This window comes from Melanostigma gelatinosum, assembly GCF_949748355.1.
Source record: "Melanostigma gelatinosum genome assembly, chromosome: 24".
Classification (NCBI taxonomy): domain Eukaryota; kingdom Metazoa; phylum Chordata; class Actinopteri; order Perciformes; family Zoarcidae; genus Melanostigma; species Melanostigma gelatinosum.
In genome coordinates this window covers 11185977-11208635 of record NC_136657.1, presented here as the reverse complement: position 1 = coordinate 11208635, position 22659 = coordinate 11185977, and the positions used below count along the sequence as shown (strand labels likewise).

The 22659-nt window shown below is 41.5% G+C and overlaps 3 protein-coding genes across 3 annotated transcripts in view; 1 reads left to right on the top strand and 2 right to left on the bottom strand.

The window, feature by feature from the left end:
- The first annotated feature begins 1732 nt into the window (after positions 1-1732).
- LOC306797139 (E3 ubiquitin-protein ligase TRIM63-like) lies at positions 1733-3073 on the top strand. Its single transcript, XM_079296337.1, has one exon. The coding sequence runs from the start codon at positions 1774-1776 to the stop codon at positions 2785-2787; it is 1014 nt and encodes a 337-aa protein (XP_079152463.1). The 5' UTR covers positions 1733-1773; the 3' UTR covers positions 2788-3073.
- Positions 3074-7342: 4269 nt separating this feature from the next.
- Positions 7343-12589, bottom strand: LOC306797500 (beta-galactoside alpha-2,6-sialyltransferase 2-like; the record flags this gene model as incomplete). Its single annotated transcript, XM_079296865.1, has 5 exons — positions 7343-7590; positions 9874-10048; positions 10122-10223; positions 11036-11133; positions 12031-12589. The coding sequence occupies 5 exons, from the start codon at positions 12587-12589 to the stop codon at positions 7343-7345; spliced, it is 1182 nt and encodes a 393-aa protein (XP_079152991.1).
- A 2536-nt stretch (positions 12590-15125) lies between these two features.
- lrrfip1b (leucine rich repeat (in FLII) interacting protein 1b) overlaps positions 15126-22659 on the bottom strand; it is a gene marked incomplete at its 5' end in the record, with an annotated part of 22830 nt that continues 15296 nt past the window's right edge. The window contains 7 exons of the mRNA XM_079296329.1: positions 15126-16610; positions 16971-17075; positions 17214-17293; positions 17408-17525; positions 17619-17668; positions 21212-21350; positions 21526-21618. Coding sequence (XP_079152455.1) covers positions 16500-16610; positions 16971-17075; positions 17214-17293; positions 17408-17525; positions 17619-17668; positions 21212-21350; positions 21526-21618 — 696 coding nt within the window. The 3' untranslated portion in view covers positions 15126-16499. The remainder of the gene's footprint in view (positions 16611-16970; positions 17076-17213; positions 17294-17407; positions 17526-17618; positions 17669-21211; positions 21351-21525; positions 21619-22659) is intronic.

Here is a 22659-nt window from a genome sequence, read left to right as displayed (position 1 = left end):
GCTCTGATGTTGTGGAACAAGTTGCTGTGATGTTGTGGAACACGTTGCTGTGATGTTGTGGAACACGTTGCTGTGATGTTGTGGAACACGTTGCTGTGATGTTGTTGAACAAGTTGCTCTGATGTTGTGGAACAAGTTGCTGTGATGTTGTGGAACAAGTTGCTGTGATGTTGTGGAACAAGTTGCTCTGATGTTGTGGAACAAGTTGCTGTGATGTTGTGGAACACGTTGCTGTGATGTTGTGGAACAAGTTGCTGTGATGTTGTGGAACACGTTGCTGTGATGTTGTGGAACACGTTGCTGTGATGTTGTTGAACAAGTTGCTCTGATGTTGTGGAACAAGTTGCTGTGATGGTGTGGAACACGTTGCTGTGATGTTGTGGAACACGTTGCTGTGATGTTGTGGAACACGTTCCTCTGATGATGTTGAACAAGTTGCTGTGATGTTGTGGAACACGTTGCTGTGATGTTGTGGAACAAGTTGCTGTGATGTTGTGGAACAAGTTGCTGTGATGTTGTGGAACAAGTTGCTGTGATGTTGTGGAACAAGTTGCTGTGATGTTGTGGAACACGTTGCTGTGATGTTGTGGAACACGTTGCTGTGATGTTGTTGAACAAGTTGCTCTGATGTTGTGGAACAAGTTGCTGTGATGTTGTGGAACAAGTTGCTGTGATGTTGTGGAACAAGTTGCTCTGATGTTGTGGAACAAGTTGCTGTGATGTTGTGGAACACGTTGCTGTGATGTTGTGGAACAAGTTGCTGTGATGTTGTGGAACACGTTGCTGTGATGTTGTGGAACACGTTGCTGTGATGTTGTGGAACACGTTGCTGTGATGTTGTGGAACAAGTTGCTGTGATGTTGTGGAACACGTTGCTGTGATGTTGTGGAACACGTTGCTCTGATGTTGTGGAACAAGTTGCTGTGATGTTGTGGAACAAGTTGCTGTGATGATGTTGAACACGTTGCTGTGATGTTGTGGAACAAGTTGCTGTGATGTTGTGGAACACGTTGCTGTGATGTTGTGGAACACGTTGCTGTGATGTTGTGGAACACGTTGCTCTGATGTTGTGGAACAAGTTGCTGTGATGTTGTGGAACAAGTTGCTGTGATGATGTTGAACACGTTGCTGTGATGTTGTGGAACAAGTTGCTGTGATGTTGTGGAACACGTTGCTGTGATGTTGTGGAACAAGTTGCTGTGATGTTGTGGAACACGTTGCTGTGATGTTGTGGAACACGTTGCTGTGATGTTGTTGATCCCTTCTCTGAATTGTTTTTGGAACACGTTGTTTCGATGTTGATGCTTCCATGAAGCTGCAGCTGTTTGTTGCTCAACCTGTTGGTCTCCACCGTCCACATGACTGTGTGCTCACACACTGCTGCTGTTGTGTAACACAAACACACAAACAGGACCGTTTAGGGTCAAAGGTCAGACAGTCTGGACTCGTATAAAGTTGCTGCTCGGTGTTATCTGTTGTCTGTTTGCATTTAAAGGGAAATGTTTCTGTATAAATACAAATAAACATGACTTGTAGACACAACAAGTGACGTAAACAGACTCGTGTTGTTGGATGACTCTGCAGTCTGTGGGCGGGTCCAGTCCTCAGTAAGGCATGCTGGGAGTCTATTTCAGAACCGGTGTGACAAACAGCCGGTCGGGGGGGGTGTTAGGTCCGGCCCCTCGAGGGTATAAAGGCTGAGGGGCTTCTGACGCCGGCAGATAGAAATAAACCCCAGAGAAGAAGAGACAGGACCAGAAGAAGAAGACGACGATGGACATCCAGACGAGTCAGGTGGTTCACGGTCTCGGCCCCATGGAGAGTCTGGAGAAACAGCTCAGCTGCCCCATCTGCCTCGAAATGTTCACCAAACCCGTGGTCATCCTGCCCTGCCAGCACAACCTGTGCCGCGGTTGCGCCAACGACCTCTACGACTCCAAGAACCCGTACCACTACTCCGGGGGCACCTTCCGCTGCCCCACCTGCCGCTTCGAGGTGATCCTGGACCGGCACGGCGTGTACGGGCTGCAGAGGAACCTGCTGGTGGAGAACATCATCGACATGTACAAGCAGCAGCAGGAGAGCAAAGGGGGCGACGGCGGCGGCGAGGACCCGCCGCTGAAGGACAAGGACGCCAAGGAGCCGATGTGCAAAGACCACGAGGACGAGCGCATCAACATCTACTGCGTCAGCTGCCAGACGCCCACCTGCTCCATGTGCAAGGTGTTCGGGCAGCACAAGGACTGCGAGGTGTCGCCGCTGCACGGCGTGTACCAGAGCCAGAAGAACGAGCTGCGCGCCGCCGTGGAGCAGCTCGTCGCCGGCAACGGCCGCGTGCAGGTCGCCGTGACGCAGACGGACGACGCCTGCGAGCGCGTCCGGGAGAACGGCGAGCTGCAGAGGAGGCGGCTCGGCGAGAGCTTCGACCTGCTGTTCGCCATCCTGGAGGAGCGCAAAGGCCAGCTCCTGGAGCGGGTCGCCGAGGAGGAGCAGAGCAAAGTGTCCTCGTTGAGGAGCCTGGCGGAGCGGTACAAGCAGCAGCTGCAGCTCGGCGACCGGCTGAAGGAGAAGCTGGACCAGAACATGAAGTCCGGCAGCGCCGCCGAGTTCCTGCTCGCCGCCAAGCAGCTGCAGCAGGAGGCCCGGCAGGCCGGCGTGGGGGGGGCCCAGCTGCAGGGGCCCGAGCCGGGCTACGAGAACATGGAGCACCTGAGCGTGGACACCAAGGAGGCGGAGGTGGTGCTGGCTAGGATGGACTTCAGAAAGGGGGGCGACGAAGACCAGTAAGGAACAAAGACTGGACTGTAGACCAGGAAGCAAAAAAACAGACTTTGATCAGAACCTTCAGGTTCTCGAGGAGTCGTGCAATCGTTCGGGAACGTTTGTGCACGTGACTTTTTATACTTTTCTATTTTTTTCTCGCACTCGTCATTCAAGTCCAGACTAAGTCTAGATTATTTATTGTGTTCGTCTCTTTGTAAAAACTGAAAACTTGAACTCTGAAGGTGATTTCAGATTCTGCTGTGACGTTGAAATGTCTGTTTGTGTGAATAAAGGTTTCATTCGATTGTGAGCTTTGTCCTTGTCCTCTCTCAGGGACTCTCCCAGCCTGAGAGGAGAGTCCGTATTTAGCGGTGCACATGTTTGTCCTATATTTACCGGGGTCAGTGAACGCCTCCTGGCCTTACTTAGCTGTCTGCTGGTGTAAATGGAGGCTAGAGGACGGGAATAGTTCAAGAGGGGGTTTTTGTATTTGGGGGGGGGGGGGGGGGGTAGGGGGTTCATGTCTCTGAGGGTGACCCAGCTGCACTGAGGCATGCTGGGAAACAGACTGAAGCTGTCATCGGGTCCGTCTGTGGACGTGAGGAGGACGAGGAGGTCGACCTGGAGCTGTCTCTGATACGCGTATGAGGTGTGAACAGTGCCACAGATAAGACCATGAAACCATGAAGACATCAGTGTTGTTACTTCATCTCACTTAATAATCATCAGTTACTTTAAAAAAGACATTTCTGCACAAAACTGCCAGTTTTAAATGCTAATTGTATTTTACTCTGTTCATTTTGTATTTTATAGTATTTAAAAATCGACGTGACAATGAACCAGTTTCTGCCTCCAGACGTTTTATTCTCTGTTGAGTGTTTTATGAACGTGATGAATTATAAACCCGACTGACCGCCGAGTCGCCTGCTGAGAGACGAGAAACGAAGACGTTAAGACGTGTCTGAGATCTGAAAGTGGACCAGAAGCAGATCCAGGCTTTAAATAGACGGAGGTCTGGGACCCTCAACAGCTGACTGCAGGAAGCTCCTTCATGTTCACATTTCATTCATATGTTCAATTCATGTCTTACATTTGTTTGTATATTTTTATATATTTGTATTTAATTAATATTCAAGTAGTTCATTTATGTTTAGTTTATATGTATGTATTTGATTTGTATTTATATATATATATACATATATTTGTATTTCCCATATATTTATATAATTCATTTCTATTAAATGATTAATTGACATGTATGTATTTATTTTTCTATATTCAATTTCTATATTTTATTCAGATTTATTTTATTCAAATATTGAATTAAAATGACATTACACATGATTATATTCATATTTCATTTATATACATGTATATTTATACAGATGGTGCACAGGAAAAACTAGAAGTTATGTGGTTTAGTTTGGAATAATAATATTTATTATATAAGACACGCAGACACAAAGACACAAAGACATAAAGACACGAAGACATGAAGTTAATGAAAGAAGCGGATTAAAAACGGTTCATTTACTTACTTTAACGTTACAGCCGTGAAGGCATCATAAATACAATTGAAATATATATTTGTTATTTACCAATTAAATATGTATTGAAATAAAAATAAATTAAACAATACATTAAGTGTTTGAATTTATCGGATTTATTTTTCAAACGCAGCAATAAAATAATAAAAATAAGTGTTTTTATTTTAACCTGTAAAATAACTGCGTCACTAAATGAGGAAGAGCCGTTGGCCCGCATTACGTCATCGCACCACGTGTCAGAACAAACACTGGGAAAGTCCCTCGTGCTGCAAAAAACAGTCACGTGGTGCCATCTGCTGGAACAAAAGTAAACTACATGTTAGTGGTGAACACAGATTACACAGTAAAATACAAAAAACACATTTAATGAGTGTATGTACCTATAATAACACGTCATAATTTATTATAGATTTCATTTTATATTAATCGGACTCTATAAAGTAGTTAAAGCTGTCAGATGCACGTGGTGCAGTAAAAAGTACAACATGTACCTCTGAGATGTAGTACAGTATAAAGTACTACATGTACCACTGAGGTGTAGTACAGTATAAAGTTCATGTTCATGGTCGTCACCACTGTGGCATGTTACCTGCTCTGCTGGATGCCGTACGGCGTCGTCGCCATGACGGCCACCTTCGGACAGCCGGGAGTCGTCAGCCCCATCACCGCCGTGGTCCCCTCCATCCTCGCCAAGAGCAGCACCGTCATTAACCCCGTCATCTACATCCTCATGAACAAACAGGTGAGTACAGCCGACAGGTGATGACCATCAGACTGCATCTGCATCCAGGATTTTATTTTAAAAGTTCAATACATTTTGTCAGTATTGACAAAGTGGTGAGTACAAATTTTAATAAAAAAGACGAGACGCTAACACTAGCTAACAAAACTAACGTAGACGCTAACAACACGAGCTAGCAAAACTAATGTCGACACTAACACTAGCTAACAAAACTAACGTAGACACTAACACTAGCTAACAAAACTGACGTAGACACTAACACTAGCTAACAAAACTAACGTAGACGCTAACACCAGCTAACATAACTAACGTAGCCGCTAACACGAGCTAACAAAACTAACGTAGACACTAACACTAGCTAACAAAACTAACGTAGACACTAACACTAGCTAACAAAACTAACGTAGACACTAACACTAGCTAACATAACTAACATAGACACTAACACCAGCTAACATAACTAACGTAGACACTAACACTAGCTAACAAAACTAACGTAGACACTAACACTAGCTAACAAAACTAACGTAGACACTAACACTAGCTAACAAAACTAACGTAGACACTAACACTAGCTAACATAACTAACATAGACACTAACACCAGCTCACATAACTAACGTAGACACTAACACTAGCTAACAAAACTAACGTAGACACTAACACTAGCTAACATAACTAACATAGACACTAACACCAGCTAACATAACTAACGTAGACACTAACACTAGCTAACAAAACTAACGTAGACACTAACACTAGCTAACAAAACTAACGTAGACACTAACACTAGCTAACAAAACTAACGTAGACACTAACACTAGCTAACATAACTAACAGACACTAACACCAGCTAACATAACTAACGTAGACACTAACACTAGCTAACAAAACTAACGTAGACACTAACACTAGCTAACAAAACTAACGTAGACGCTAACAACACTAGCTCGCAAAACTAATGTCGACACTAACACTAGCTAACAAAACTAATGTAGACACTAACACCAGCTAACAAAACTAACGTAGACACTAACACTAGCTAACATAACTAACGTAGACACTAACACTAGCTAACAAAACTAACGTAGACACTAACACTAGCTAACAAAACTAACGTAGACACTAACACTAGCTAACATAACTAACATACACACTAACACCAGCTAACAAAACTAACGTAGACACTAACACTAGCTAACAAGACTAACGTAGACACTAACACTAGCTAACAAAACTAACGTAGACACTAACACCAGCTAACAAAACTAACGTAGACACTAACACCAGCTAACAAAACTAACGTAGACACTAACACTAGCTAACATAACTAACGTAGACACTAACACTAGCTAACAAGACTAACGTAGACACTAACACTAGCTAACATAACTAATGTATACACTAACACTAGCTAACAAAACTAACGTAGACACTAACACTAGCTAACATAACTAACGTAGACACTAACACCAGCTAACAAGACTAACGTAGACACTAACACTAGCTAACAAAACTAACGTAGACACTAACACTAGCTAACATAACTAACGTATACACTAACACTAGCTAACATAACTAACGTAGACACTAACACTAGCTAACAAGACTAACGTAGACACTAACACTAGCTAACAAAACTAACGTAGACACTAACACTAGCTAACAAAACTAACGTAGACACTAACACTAGCTAACAAAACTAACGTAGACACTAACACTAGCTAACAAGACTAACGTAGACACTAACACTAGCTAACAAAACTAACGTAGACACTAACACCAGCTAACAAAACTAACGTAGACACTAACACTAGCTAACAAAACTAACGTAGACACTAACACTAGCTAACAAAACTAACGTAGACACTAACACTAGCTAACATAACTAACGTAGACACTAACACTAGCTAACAAAACTAACGTAGACGCTAACACTAGCTAACAAAACTAGCGACTATGCTAACGTAAACAATTATATTATTATCATTGTTCATATTAAACACATTTTTTTACCACAAACAGACTTTTATAAACCAAGTTTAGATGGACATTTTATTTGACCTTTTGTTAAACCTGTTAATTGTCGGGGTCAGGAGACAGTTTGGCAGCGTTTCAAGTCTTTAATGATGCATTCAGGGGCCAGAGGGTCTATTTATGAAACTGGTTTCACAGCTGACTGGTTTCACACAAAGAGAGAAAAAGAATTAAGAGTTAATGAACCCTGGAAATGGTGTTAGCTATGAATACAGCGGGTGTGAAGAATGACAAAAATGAAAATGAAAACTGGATCAAGACCCACACCGGACCTCTCTGAACCCCCTCAGAGAGACCTTGCCCCTCCTCCTGAGCTGGTCCTGGTCCCCCTGGTTGATCCTCTGGACCAGCATCTTCTCGTACATCAGAGGGTGGTAGGCTCCCAGCGTACAGGCGTCGTCCCGGTAAAGCTCGTAGTAGTGACAGCGGTCGGTGCGACGCAGCGACGGGACGAACTCGTACACGCTGACCTCACGACACAGTGACATCATCAGCAGGATGCCTGGAGACCGATGATGTCATCACGTCAACAAATAAAAAAAGAAATCAAACACCAGAAATATTACAAATATATATATATATATAAATAAAACAATGACATTAAAATATAAAATATATGAATTAAAAAGTTTAACAAAATAAAAGTGTAAATTATAGCAGCTGGAAGATCATGTAATGTGAACGCCCACGCCCACGGCCACGCCAACGACCACGCCACCGGACCCGGTGAGCTCCACGTGGAGGCAAACAGCGCCGCCGCTTCAGACAAAACACTCAACGTTGATCCACATGACACGCCCACATGATGTCAACATAATAATATAATAACATAATCACTGTCAGGATCCCTGTCTGACCCGGTGTGTGTTTCCCCTGATCTCCTCTCCTCATGTGTTCTGTCATTCCCCTGTTTGTTATTGTGTGCCATGTGCTCTGTTTGTCCTCTGCCTCCAGACACCTCCCATGGCCGCACCCTTGATTGTGCACAGCTGAGGACACTCCAGCCGATCACCTCCTGCAGCCTGACACACCAGACTCAGGGCCCACTAATGATTCCCCTGTCACTATATAAGCTCTGGTCCTGCAGTCTGGGGTTGTCAGGTCGTACCGTCTTTCACCCGCTTCAACCCCGTGGCATCCTCTGCCCTCCTTGTGTTCTACGGACTACACTCTGCTGCTCTGCCCTCCTTGTGTTCTACGGATTACACACGCCGTCAAGCTGCCAGCCCTCCGGTGTCGGACCACGGGCTCCACACCTTCCTGTCTTAGTCAGGCTGAATAAAACCTGTTTCCATTGACTTCTGTCTCCTGTGGTCTTGCGTTTGGGTCCTACCTGTGAACTCCCGTGACAATAACATAATAATATAATAATATTATAATATAAGAATATTATAACAACATAATAACATAATATTATAACATAATACTATAATAATATAATAACATAATAATATAATATAATACTATAATAACATAATACTATAATAACACAATACAATAACATAACAACATAATAATATAATAACATAATAACATAACATAATATAATATAATAACATCATAATATAATACTATAATAACAATGTGTGAGGCAGTGAAACAGCACACTGACTATCATCCTGCGGGCTTATTTTTTCCTTCTTTACAAAGTTTGCTGCGCTTCTCCTCCATTAGACACAGCGTTGCCAACACCTGCACACAAAATACATCAAAACGTGCGGTTTGATCGGGAATCGTGTGCAATGACTTTTCTCAGAGATTCGTCCAGCGGTTTTCTGAAAATTGTGAAAATCTGAGCAAAATTTCTCCATTGACTTGAATGGGGTTCCGCGTGAAGAGAGCAAAAAACACTTAACTTTGGGCCCATATTGACGAGCCGTACTTTAACGTAGAAACACGATTCAAAGTTCAAAACGTAGACGAAACGCTGCACTTTATCGAGCCGAAGGGACATTTTGATAGCTAGCACAGTTTTCATTCAGTCACAGATTCACTTTCACATCTTATAATGGGTGTGTGTTGCACGGCTTGTTCAGCGCTTGAGTGATGAGATCACGGTCAGAGTGGAGCGGAGCAGGAAAGTATTCTGTGATTTTTCCAAACAAATCGCTGCAGCTCCCACAATGTTTACTCTTTAAACACCATTTTGGCCCAAAAGCTTGGAAATGTTGTGCTGTTCGCAGTAAAGTGTCTGTGGAATCCAACGGACGTACACATTTGGCTCGAAGAGCCGCAGAGCGACATGAACTCCAACCAGCTGCTCCATCAGACTCCATGTTAAATCTCACCACTCATTTGTCAAAGAACGCAGACGGGACCAGTTGTGTATTTTGTCTGGAGCTCACATTTTAACACCACAAACATAAGAAACACATCAGCGCGTTCGGCAGATTTTATATTTGATCGATATCATATTATTATTATATCTATATTTTTAGTATCTACATTATATTTGTGTATGAACCAGGTGGAGAGTTAAAATGTTGTCCAGATAAAACTCCTTCATCAACTCGTCTGAAAAATAAAATGTGAATATTTTTCTATGTTCAACGTCGTCATAAAATGATTCTGTTTGAAATAAATAAAGTTCAGTGAGCCGCTCGTCTCTCTTCTTTAACATTATATCTATATATATATATATTAATTAAAAAACATGTGTGATGTCATGTACATTTAAATTGCACTTTAAAACCTTAAATATCGATTAAAAACTTGACTTAACTTTCACTGTACTCTGAGTTTGTGTACACTACGTTTCCTGGGTGTGTACTCTGTGTACTAGTACCTGTGAACCCTGAGGAGGGCGGGTTGGGCTGGATCTGGTCCTCGGTGTTGTCCTGGATCAGGTCCCACAGAGTCCAGATGAAGTCCGGGTGCAGGATGTAGAACGGCTGCTCGGGTCGGAGGCGGCGCCGCTCGACGTACGCCGAGAACAGATCGAAGTCGGGCTTCTGGAACCACTGAAGAAGAAGAACAACAGCTGATGACGTCTCCGTGTACATAAAGGTTTATTCAAACAGAGTCCTGGATCACCTGGGTCAGGTTGGAGGAGTACTGAGCCGGATCCCAGACCAGCAGAGTGACGTCCTGATACAACGAGCTGCTGCTGAACCGATGTTTGGGCCGAGCCACGATCTGATGCAGAGGAGGTATGTATAAATATATGAAGAAACAAAGTATATATATATATATATATATATACATATATATATATATATATATGTATATATATATATATACATATATATATATATATATATGTATATATATATATATACGTATATATATATATATATATGTATATATATATATATATATATGTATATATATATATATATATATATACATATATATACATATATATATATGTATATGTATATATATATATATATATATGTGTATATATATATATGTATATATATATATATACATATATATATGTATATGTATATATATATATATATATGTGTATATATATATATGTATATATATATATATACATATATATATGTATATATATATGTATATATATCTATATATATATATGTATATATATATATATATATATAAAACACATTAATAAGACATGTATAATATATTTTAATCTGAACAAATTCAATTCAATTATATTTATTGAAAAAATATGATATAAACTATTTTAAGAATATATTTTATATATATATACGTATATATATATATATATATACGTATATATATATATATATATATATATATATATATATATATATACGTATATATATATATATATATATATATATATATATATATATATATAAAATATGATGGAAACAAATGTAAATATTTTATATCTTATATTATATTACATTTAGTTAAGAAATGTAACATAATACAAATGTATATAATATATTTAGTTCAGGAATACAAATGTTTATTGAAGTAAAAACCTGAGTGGGCGGAGCCTGTACCTGGGAGTTGATGATGCGGATCGTGGTCTTGTTCCCCACGTCTCTCTCGAAGCCACTGGTGGGGGCGGCGTTGAAGCGAAGAACTGCATCATGGGAGTCTGAGTCCAACGGGAGAGAAAACAGTTTGAAGAAACAAAGCTGCACCAGAACTCACCTGACAGGGTCATTAAAGGTCAGTAGTAGTCGTGGTGGTAGTAGTAGTACTAGTAGTAGTGGTAGTAGTAGTAGTAGTGGTAGTACTAGTAGTAGTAGTGGTAGTACTAGTAGTAGTGGTAGTAGTAGTAGTAGTGGTAGTAGTAGTAGTCGTAGTAGTGGTAGTAGTAGTAGTTGTAGTAGTACTAGTAGTAGTGGTAGTAGTAGTAGTAGTAGTAGTAGTGGTAGTAGTAGTAGTCGTAGTAGTGGTAGTACTAGTAGTAGTGGTAGTAGTAGTAGTGGTAGTAGTAGTGGTAGTAGTAGTAGTCGTAGTAGTGGTAGTAGTAGTAGTAGTGGTAGTACTAGTAGTAGTGGTAGTACTGTAGTAGTGGTAGTAGTGATAGTACTAGTAGTCGTGGTAGTAGTAGTAGTGGTAGTACTAGTAGTAGTGGTGGTAGTAGTACTAGTAGTAGTGGTAGTACTAGTAGTAGTACTCGTAGTAGTGGTAGTACTAGTAGTAGTGGTAGTACTAGTAGTAGTGGTAGTAGTAGTGGTAGTAGTAGAAGTTGTGGTAGTAGTGGTAGTAGCAGTAGTGGTAGTAGTGGTAGTTGTACTATTAGTAGTGGTAGTACTGGTAGTAGTAGTGGTAGTACTAGTAGTAGTGGTAGTAGTAGTAGTGGTAGTACGAGTAGTAGTGGTAGTAGTGGTAGTAGTGGTAGTAGTAGTAGTACTAGTAGTAGTGGTAGTGGTGGGAGTGGTAGTAGTACTATTAGTAGTGGTAGTACTGGTAGTAGTAGTAGTAATAGTTGTCGTAGTATTCTAGTCCAGGTCCTCAGGTGGACCCCCCCAGGTCCTGGACTCACCGATCTCCCCCCCCAGCGATGAGTTCAGGACCGCCCCGGCTGACGTCACCACGGCACACCTCTGGTACTGGGACGTCCTGAGGGGCTGTGAAGGCACCAGCCGGTCCCAGCCCAGACCGGAGAACGGCTCCTCGGTCCCGTCCACGGTCCGGATCCTGGTCCTCCTCTTCAGCTCGCAGTACAGCTCCGGGCCGGACCTGCGGACGCCCCTCGGCCGGTGAACCACCTGGTGCCTGTTGGAGCTCAGCTGGACCTTCAGGACCTTCTGGAGACGAGAACTCAGCATCTCCGCTGTCAGGTTCCCACTCCACAGTCTCTGCAGGATCTCCAGAGACCTGGATCTGTCGTAGTCCTTAGACCTCCTCCTCCTCCAGTCCGTCTCCGAGACTCCAGCAGGTCTCAGGCAGCGAGTTTCGGTCCCGGTGAGTCCAGAGTCTGAGGCGGATCTGGATCGAGGCAGCAAGGAGGGTCTGAGGTCCAGGAAGTGACACAACAGGGACAGGAAGAGGAGGAGCCAGACCAGCAGGACCAGCAGCAGCCACTTCCTGTACGGCTTCATTCTGTAGGACAGTAAAAAGTACAATATGTACCTCTGAGATGTAGTACAGTATGTACTATGATGTAGTAAAGTAAAAGTACTATATGTACCTCTGAGATAGTGGAGAAGTACTGTACAAGTACCTCCACAGTGTACTTCAGTGCAGTACTTCAGTACTTTGGAGGAAGTGTCTCATGAATATGAATGAGCTGAACTTCATTAAGTCATGACATGTTCAGCACGGATTCCGGTAACCATGGCAACAGCAACAAAGGGTCCGAAAACAGCTCCAGATATTTAACATTTAAACTCCGTTATTACTATAATTATTACTGTTGTTATTGTTATTGTTGTTATTAATGAAATGTGACGCTATGAAGTTTCAGAATAAATGTTTTCAGAATAAAAGGTTTTCTACCACTCTAATAAAGTCATTTAATAAACAATAAACTAATCGATCTGTGATCACCTTCATCAGCAGCGGGAAAACACACGAAGCAGCGGGAAGAAAGATCCGAAGAAGACCGAAGAAGACCGAGTGAATCCGAGATAAACACGGAGAGCTCCGGAGGTTTAGACCCGACTGCTGCTGCTGCTGCCCGGGGAGAGAGAGAGGAGAGCGGCCTCACAGCTCGGCCTCCTCCGGGACTCACAACCGGAACCAGAACCAGGAGCCCCACTTTAACACGTGACTGTTAATGTTTCATTCATATTTAAACTAAAGTAAGTTTGATTTATTCAGTTAAAGTGGTTTCAACCAACGAATAAAATGAGATTAATAAGAAAATTATATTAAAATAAGAATATTAATTATATATGTTTTTATTTCTTTAGTTAAAGTTGTATTAAGCAAAAAAATAAAATGTGAAAAATATTAAAATGAAATACAGTAAATAACAATTTATAAAATAAAGAAATTAAATGAGAATATTCATAAATATATATTACTTTCTTTAATTAAAGTTGTATTGACAAAAGAAAATAATGTGATGAATCATAAAATAAAATACAGAAAATAGCAATTAATTAAATATGGTGATAAAATGAGAATATGAATTAAAAGGTTAAGTAATTAATTAAATCAAAATGTACTTTATATTTCCTAAAGTTTAGTCCAGTTTAAAAAGAAAAACTTGATGTTCGTTCACAAAATGATTTAAAAGTTTAACATTTGATAATTATTTAGCTTTTCTGTGAAACTGACTGAAAACATTCAAGAAACAAATATATTAAAAAGAAGTTCAATAAAACACAATCAAAATAAAAAAGGTTCCATTAATATTCTACTTTTGAAGGAAACCACATTAACAGAGGAAATTATAATTAATTATTATTAATCAAACTGAAGGTTATTCATCTGAGCAGACAAATATATACAAATTAGAGAAATGAATAATGAAATTAATTGGATTCACTTCAAGACTTTGTGCAGCGGTTTTCCACAGGAGTGAGTCCTGCTCTCAATAGAGCAGCTTTGTGTTGTTTAGGATTTACCTGCAGCAGGTGTGTCAGCTGTGTCCGGTCTGAACGTCCACTTCTTCTTCTTGTTCATGTTGTGTTTAAATCCAACTCCATCTGACGGAAGAAGAGCAGCTAAAGAAGCTGAAGGAGCTAAAATGAAGCTAACAATCCGACCGTGAGACGCCATCTTGCCGCCGGAAAGGCGCGGCACCATTTTTTATCGACAGGAAGTCCCGCCCTTTCTTATAGTAGCCTCCGAGACTCGTTAGCTTCTATGCTAACTCTGACTCCGTTTTGAGGGGTTTTACGTCTTCCTGTTTGTTTTTATTGATGTTTTTAAAAAGCAGAAAGATGTTTGTGTTTGTTTGTTGATACTCTGAAATAAAAGTGAAACTACGGAGGCTCTCTGGGGACAAAAGGGTGGAAGAAATGACTCATGTTTGTGTGCTTAAAGGACCCGGATGTTGTTGATTAATGGCTGCTAAAATAAAAATATCATCAATTTAGTTCCTACTTAAGGGGCTGAATTATTATTATTGTTTTAGCTCAGTTGTAATGGTTTAAAAGCAGAATCAACCGACAAGATTATGAATGAAACAAAACTTGACAGCAGTAAAACAGACATGTGTCATGAGTTTTAATATACTCCATCACCCTGAACAAACCGATCAACAGATCGATAGACCAATAGATCGATAGATCGAAAGATCAATAGATCAATAGATCGATGGTCCAATAGATCGATGGATCAATAGATCGATGGTCCAATAGATCGATGGTCCAATAGATCAATGGATCAATAGATCAATGGATCAATAGATCGATGGTCCAATAGATCGATGGTCCAATAGATCGATGGTCCAATAGATCGATGGTCCAATAGATCAATGGATCAATAGATCAATGGATCAATAGATCAATAGATCGATGGTCCAATAGATCGATGGTCCAATAGATCGATGGTCCAATAGATCGATGGTCCAATAGATCAATGGATCAATAGATCAATGGATCAATAGATCAATAGATCGATGGTCCAATAGATCGATGGTCCAATAGATCGATGGTCCAATAGATCAATGGACCAATGGTTGAATAGATCAATGGTCCAATAGATCGATGTACCGATGGATCAATAGATCAATGGATCAATGGATCAATAGATCAATGGATCAATAGATCAATGGATCGATGGTCCAATAGATCGATGGATCAATAGGTCGATGGATCGATAGATCAATGGATCGATGGGCCAATAGATCGATGGATCAATAGATCGATGGTCCAACAGATCGATGGTCCAATAGATTGATGGATCGATGGACCAATGGTCGAATAGATCGATGTACCGATAGATCAATAGATCAATGGATCAATAGATCGATGGATCAATAGATCAATAAACCGATGGATCAATGGACCGATTCCGACATCCTCATCAATAGGACACAATCAATGACATCGTCTGGAAGTATTGCACAGAGCTGATGAGTAAAACTTCTCGTACCTGCAGATGAAGATATAACATTCAAAAAAATAAACAACAACAGCAGTGTTATTGTGAATACATTAGTCACATGATATTTTGATCAGGTTTGAAGAGATTGATCCAAGACTGGATACATCCACGGCTACCTGGAGAAGTACACCTGCAGTCAGGAAGCTGATCAAAAAATTATATTAAAAACAAAATACAGGTTGTTTTGGATCCAAACTCTTCATCCGTTCATTCAGCGATGATTTAAAACCCCGAGTGCCATGAAGAGATCAGGTGAGTCTCTAAAATATATAAATGTACAAGAACACAGGTGGCCACGCCCCCTTTCTGTCACCTGAACGCCTCATTTAAAACCTGGTGGGCGGGGCTTCACCAAACCCAACTCCAAAAACTGACCAAAACAAACGCTTTCCCACATAAAAACATAAAAAACACCAATATCAAGTAACAAATAAAAACTCAGCTGCTGCCGGTCCAGTCCAGTTTATCGGTCTGATCCGGCACAGGAGAGGTAGTGCAACGCTTCGTACAAGATGGAGGAGCTGGATGTTTGTTCAAATACACCTGGGAGGGCCAGGCGGGTGGAGTTTACCACATCTGAAGTGATCATGCAGCTTAATATTCGACATATTATTTGATTAAAATCGGATCTCTGACACACGGTTTTAGTCGCGAACCCTCCGAAGCGCGACAGGGAAGTGAATGTCGAAAATGCCTGAAACTAGTTGGAACAAAACAAGCTGATCTAAAGATCCATTTAGTGGCTTTTGATTGCATCACATGATTTTCATCACGTCACATGATCAGGACAGGAAACAGGAAGTGTTTGTGGTGAACTGTGTTCGTGGCAGCGGGATCATTAGCTACTTCACCGATCGCCTGTCCGTGATTGATTGATGTTACGTTACGTTACAGCTCAGGTTAACTCCGCCCGTCTGGCGCTGCATGCAGAGGAAAACAAGCGCTGCTTTGTCACTGCTGGGCCAGCAGGGCGTTGCGATTGGCCTTCATCTTCTCCAGACGTTTGGACAGGTGAGTGTTACCCACCTCCAGCTCATCGATCCGGTCCAGAGCCGAGCGCAGCTGTGGAGAGACGGAAAACACGGAAAACACGGAAAACACGACTCATGTTTGTTCACGTCCACAAAAAGAAAAAGGTCGTAACAGAACAAAACAACTAGAAAAGATTCGACCACCTTTTTAAAATAGCAATATTTATGTTCTTATTTTCATTCGACAAAAGATAATAATTAAATGTATATTCACAAAAGGCTGAGTTGACAGTTTTCTGGAAAAACGACATTGTCAAAAAAGAGGACAAATAAAAGAATGTATAATATTTTTTAATTTTTAAAAATATAAAGTGTATCAATGTAAAACTAAATACCGACACATATTAAAAGCATAAAATGGTACAAATTAAAAACAAATCATAAAAGATACCTCTCTGTGAAGTTTTCTCTTATCGACTTTCAGCTCATCTTCGATCTTCTCTGCGTTTTCTGACGCCGACTTGTATCGAGTCACCTGACCCTCCAGACGGATCACCTGAGTTTAAAGAACATTGCATTCTCCCTAAATCAAACGTGTCTCGATACGCTGATGATATGCTTCTTTTTCTCTTGAAGACAAAGGGATTGTTGGGTTTTATTTCACTTTATCTGTCGATTAAGAAGCTACACTTACATTTTGTTCCAGAGTGGTGACTTCCTGTTCAGATTTCACCAGTTTGAACTTGATGTCACTGATTTGTCGGTTGGCGTCTCCTAATAAAACAAACAGAGAAGGAACCTCAAATACTACAAATGAAGACTAAGAAGAAGACAGACGAGAATAACTCTACAAAGAGTAAGAAGAAGACAGAGATGAAGAGTTCTCACTCTGTAGGTCTAGAAGATGAGAGTCAACCCCGTTCTCCAGACCGTCCCCCTCTGGATTCTGGACTTCGTCTGTCCCGTTCTTCTGTCTCTGATCCAGCTGAGACTTCAGCAGCCTCACCTTTCACATTGACACAACAACATGGTGATTCATAAATAAACATTTATGGTACAATAAATGTATCTTAATTATAGTTCTGAAGCAAAACGTCACCTGATCTCGTAAACTCTCTCTTTCTTCAAACAGTTTCTTCAGCCGGAGTTCTGGAACAATAAAATAGTCAAAAATCACTTCATGAAGCTTCATGTTGAGCGATTTTAAATTGACTGACACACAAATATTATACTCAGTTAACCCGATATTAAAATAATTAGTTTTGATATTAGAGTCTGTGGATTCATCATAATTATTATAAAATGAATTATTATTCTCAAATAATTATGGATTGAATTGTAAACTGAAATTATTTACCATAATTAGCAATAAATTAATGAATACTTAAATTACAAAAGAAATCAAAATATTCATAAATGAGGTAATAAATACAGTTTCTTACCGGCAAGAAGTGGACACATACTGATAAATACACCATGTAAATAAACTCAATACAATAATGACACTATACAGTTAATTAAATAAATGTATGCTTTATGAAACAGATCTAACATCAGTACACGTGATGTTGTGAATATCAGACTCTATGAAATCTTGCAGTCGGTTTTGCGTTTGTATTTCCTGCTGCGCAAACCGAACCCTCCGCTCAGTAGCTTCATGTTACTCGCCGCTGGAGCAACTTCTCCACCTCCAAGGACAACCTCCGTCACTGGTTGCTGTTGCTCCATTACTGGTTGCTGTGCCGCCTCCTCGCCAACCTCCTCGCAACTGTCCATGTGTCCGACTGACGACTCCTCCTGATCCTCAGTGTTTGTTCCTGGTGACTCGTCAATATGGCGATCCTCAACGATTCTCCCTTCTTGTAGACTCATCAGCAGCAACTCGGGAACGGCCATTGCCTTGATTTCATCTGCTGTTTTTTCTAGAAGCCTTTTGACCTTCGTTGATAACGTTCCATGCCTTTGGAGTTGCGTCTCGAAGACTTCTCCAGCAGGAGGAGATTGGGTTTTTGCAGGTTCAGCGAAGTAAAATTCGGTAAAAACTAATTCCTCAGACCGGCTCGTCGCTGCTGGATCGCTCCGACTTTGCTCTTCTTCTTCTACGTCAACAGAATTCACACTCAGCATTTCTTCATGAGAGGATTCAGTGACTTCCACCTTAAACTGAAATATTGCCCCCGAGTTATTTTCTGATGCTTCTTGGTCATCACTTGCTGGAGGATTCTGAATGTCTTTCCTTGAGTCCACAGAGACATAAGTTTGAGGATGTACCTCCAGAGAGGCTACTTCCAACGTCCCTGAGACTGACCAGCCTTTGATGACGGTTGAATCTCGAGCAGCACTCTGTTCCTCACTTTCAGGATCTTCAGTTCTTTCACTTCCTTCTTGTAGGTCCTTCAAAGGCAGTTCAGCCTCGGCTTTGAGTTTAATACCCATCATTTGTTCTGCTGATTCTTGGTCAACTGACTCACCCTGATTTGACACATTTTCTGCAACATTCTTGAGCCTCTTCTCCAAATCCGAAATCCACTGATTGAGAGAATCTGATATCTCTGGAAAAAGTATTGAGATTTCAGCTGCAAAACCCTGACTTTCAAGAAACCCTCTCAGCATGCTTTGAATCGTCTTTTCCAAACAACTCCTGTCCGTCCACACCTCGACTGGGACTAACAGAGTGGATGGTGTTCCTGTCCGGTTGGTGCATTTGGGACATTCAAAGGAATTGTCTTGAGTCTTTTCCTGAATCTGAACATATTTTCGAACAGCTTCCTCTTCAGAAATCCTCCAGTTCTCAAGTGTACCTGACTTTCCATCAACGATTTCCTCCTCCGTTGGTAAAAATGCATCAAGCTCTGATGGTTTAAGCCCTTCAGATACACCGGAGCAACTTACATCACCCTCATCCTTCAAGACCTCGTCTTCATTTTGGGTGCTTCCCAAATTCTCTGACGGTTGTTGTGGACTATGAGAAGCTTTACCCGTCGATACAACCGTCTTATTCTCTACCACATCTCTGAGAACTTTTGTATGTTGATCTACAAAACTTCCCCCATCACACTCATCAGCCAACTTGTCAACAAATTCATTTTCTTTCAAACTGTCCGCTAACGTCGGAGTCCTGAACTCATTTATTTTACATTCTTTTGCACCCAAAGCTAGAATATCTGGCACTACTTCCCCTTCTGAACAGTTTACATCTCTGCACAAGTTTTCTCCCTTCGCCTGATTCTGGAAAATACGATCAACAGCCGACGAACACTTTTGCGCGACATCCCCGTCAGAAGATGGAGTCTCATTCCCCATCTGAACTTTCTCTTGAGTCAGAGAGTTCAGTTCGCCAGCAGCCGTGAAACTTGAAACCATCGCCTTGTTGTCCAGGATCAGGTCTCTTGCGGGTCGAGGTGGAACAAGTCTTGATTTGTGGACTTTTTCAGTTGCAGCTCTGCGAGCACGTGGAACCAAATCTACACATTTTGCCCGACCTTCAGATTGACATACTAACAGTTGATTTCCTCCCAGATTGCTTTGGATTTTGCAGGTTTGGTCGTCAAAGGACACGAGGACATCCTGGTTTGATGATACCGGTTCACTGTGAAGTTCGGTTCTGGCTTCAAAGACCTGATCCACATTTAAATGAGCAGATTTCGGCTCACACATCTGCAAAGCTTTCGTCATCCGTTGTTTTTTAACGCCCTCATTTCTCAACGGTATGACTTTAAATTTCCTGGTCGGATCTTTTTTACTTCCTTTGTTTCTCGGTAGTTTCCTCGCATCCTCGTTTTTTCCTGTTCTGTTTCTGGCCCGTTCATCAAACCCCTTCACTAAAGTTCTGGTTTGGTTGCTGGTAGAAGTGACGTTTAGCGACTGGGAGCGTTTACTAATCCGAGAGCGGTCGTACTTCACGTCGTCTCGCATGAGTTCGATTCCCTCTGCCGGCTGCCGCTCTTGAACTTCCCCTGAAAGACCATGAAGAAGACATTGAAGGACCAAACGCAGGCGACCGGTTAAAGATGTAAAAGAAGGAGAATTTAAAAGATGTTTGGAATCAGCCTGAAGCGATTCGGCGAGAGATGAATTAACATCTCGATCACAGAGGAATTAAAGGAGAGTTCTTGATTTTAATCTTCAGGACGATGTTGATGTGTTAGACGGTAGATGCTGATTCATTTTTAGAACATCCAACCTAAATGAAAGGCTTAGATTGAAATCATCAAATGTTCTCATCATGAAATTGAACAAAAAGTATTAAGTGGCATGCATTTGTTAAAAAGCACATTAAAAACATTGGAGAGCATGCATTTTATTCTGAAATGTGACACAAACAAAGAAGAAAAAATAGATGAAATGAAAGAATTAAAACAAATGAATTGTTTGACTTTGTATCTAAAAACTTGTACGGCTCACATTTTGTATTTAACTTTCTGATATTAGTCAGCCACTATTTAAAAGAAGTCAAACGTTTGTCTTAGTACCATCAAATCTACCTCATGATCATCATCTTAATATCTCATAAATCCTACATTTTACTCAGTGAATCAAAAGTTTGACTCATAACTGATGTGATTTTAAAAGTAATCATGTAATTTTAAAAAAGGAATCATCGTACATTAATATTTAATGATCTTTAATAAAATATTTAATAAATGAATCTCATCTGGTGTTAATAATCAACACCATCTGATTGGTTCTTACCGAGCGTGCTCTCTCGGCCACCATGAGACGGCTCCTCAGCCAATCGGAGGGCAGATTCAGCGGTGACATCATCGACGGCCTGGCCCTGTCCCGCCTCCCCATTGGTGGAGACCTCGGGAGAGACGACCACTCCGTGTTTCTGTCAGGGAGGAAATCATCGAGTCACTTATCAATCAATGATCGACCAATAACCTCCGTGTCACTGGAATGTGATCGGTGACATCACACAGGTGGAGCAGTGACATCACACAGGTGGAGCAGTGACATCACACAGGTGGAGCAGTGACATCACACAGGTGCTCCTCCTCGAGTACCTCCAGTAAATCTCTCAGTCTGACGACGTCGTCTCTGAGCCGGTCACGTTCAATCAGAACCATGTCAGAGAGTTCTCTCTGCCTCTCTAACGCCTGAGAGAGGAGGAGGAGGAGGAAAGGAAGGGAGGAAGAGGAAGAAAAGGAAGGGAGGAAGAGGAGGAAAGGAAGAGGAAGAAAAGGAAGGGAGGAAGAGAAGGAAGAGGAAGAAAAGGAAGGGAGGAAGAGGAAGAAAAGGAAGGGAGGAAGAGGAGAAGGAAGAGGAAGAAAAGGAAGGGAGGAAGAGGAGGAAAGGAAGAGGAAGAAAAGGAGGAGGAAGAAAAGGAAGGGAGGAAGAGGAGGAAAGGAAGAGGAAGAAAAGAAAGGGAGGAAGAGGAGGAAAGGAAGAGGAAGAAAAGAAAGGGAGGAAGAGGAGGAAAGGAAGAAAAGGAAGGGAGGAAGAGGAGGAAAGGAAGAGGAAGAAAAGGAAGGGAGGAAGAGGAGGAAAGGAAGAGGAAGAAAAGGAAGGGAGGAAGAGGAGAAGGAAGAGGAAGAAAAGGAAGGGAGGAAGAGGAGGAAAGGAAGAGGAAGAAAAGGAGGAGGAAGAAAAGGAAGGGAGGAAGAGGAGGAAAGGAAGAGGAAGAAAAGAAAGGGAGGAAGAGGAGGAAAGGAAGAGGAAGAAAAGGAAGGGAGGAAGAGGAGGAAAGGAAGAGGAAGAAAAGGAAGGGAGGAAGAGGAGGAAAGGAAGAGGAAGAGGAGAAGGAAGAGGAAGAAAAGGAAGGGAGGAAGAGGAAGAAAAGGAAGGGAGGAAGAGGAGGAGGAAAGGAAGAGGAAGAAAGGAAGAGGAAGAAGAGGAGGAAGAAAAGGAAGGGAGGAAGAGGAGAAGGAAGAGGAAGAAAAGGAAGGGAGGAAGAGGAGGAAAGGAAGAGGAAGAAAAGAAAGGGAGGAAGAGGAGGAAAGGAAGAGGAAGAAAAGGATGGGAGGAAGAGGAGAAGGAAGAGGAAGAAAAGGAAGGGAGGAAGAGGAGAAGGAAGAGGAAGAAAAGGAAGGGAGGAAGAGGAGGAAAGGAAGAGGAAGAAAAGGAGGAGGAAGAAAAGGAAGGGAGGAAGAGGAGGAAAGGAAGAGGAAGAAAAGGAAGGGAGGAAGAGGAGAAGGAAG

What these genes read in the sequence shown, in the direction of transcription:
- LOC306797139 (XM_079296337.1), top strand. Translation starts at nt 1,774, where the DNA reads ATGGACATCCAGACGAGTCAGGTGGTTCACGGTCTCGGCCCCATGGAG.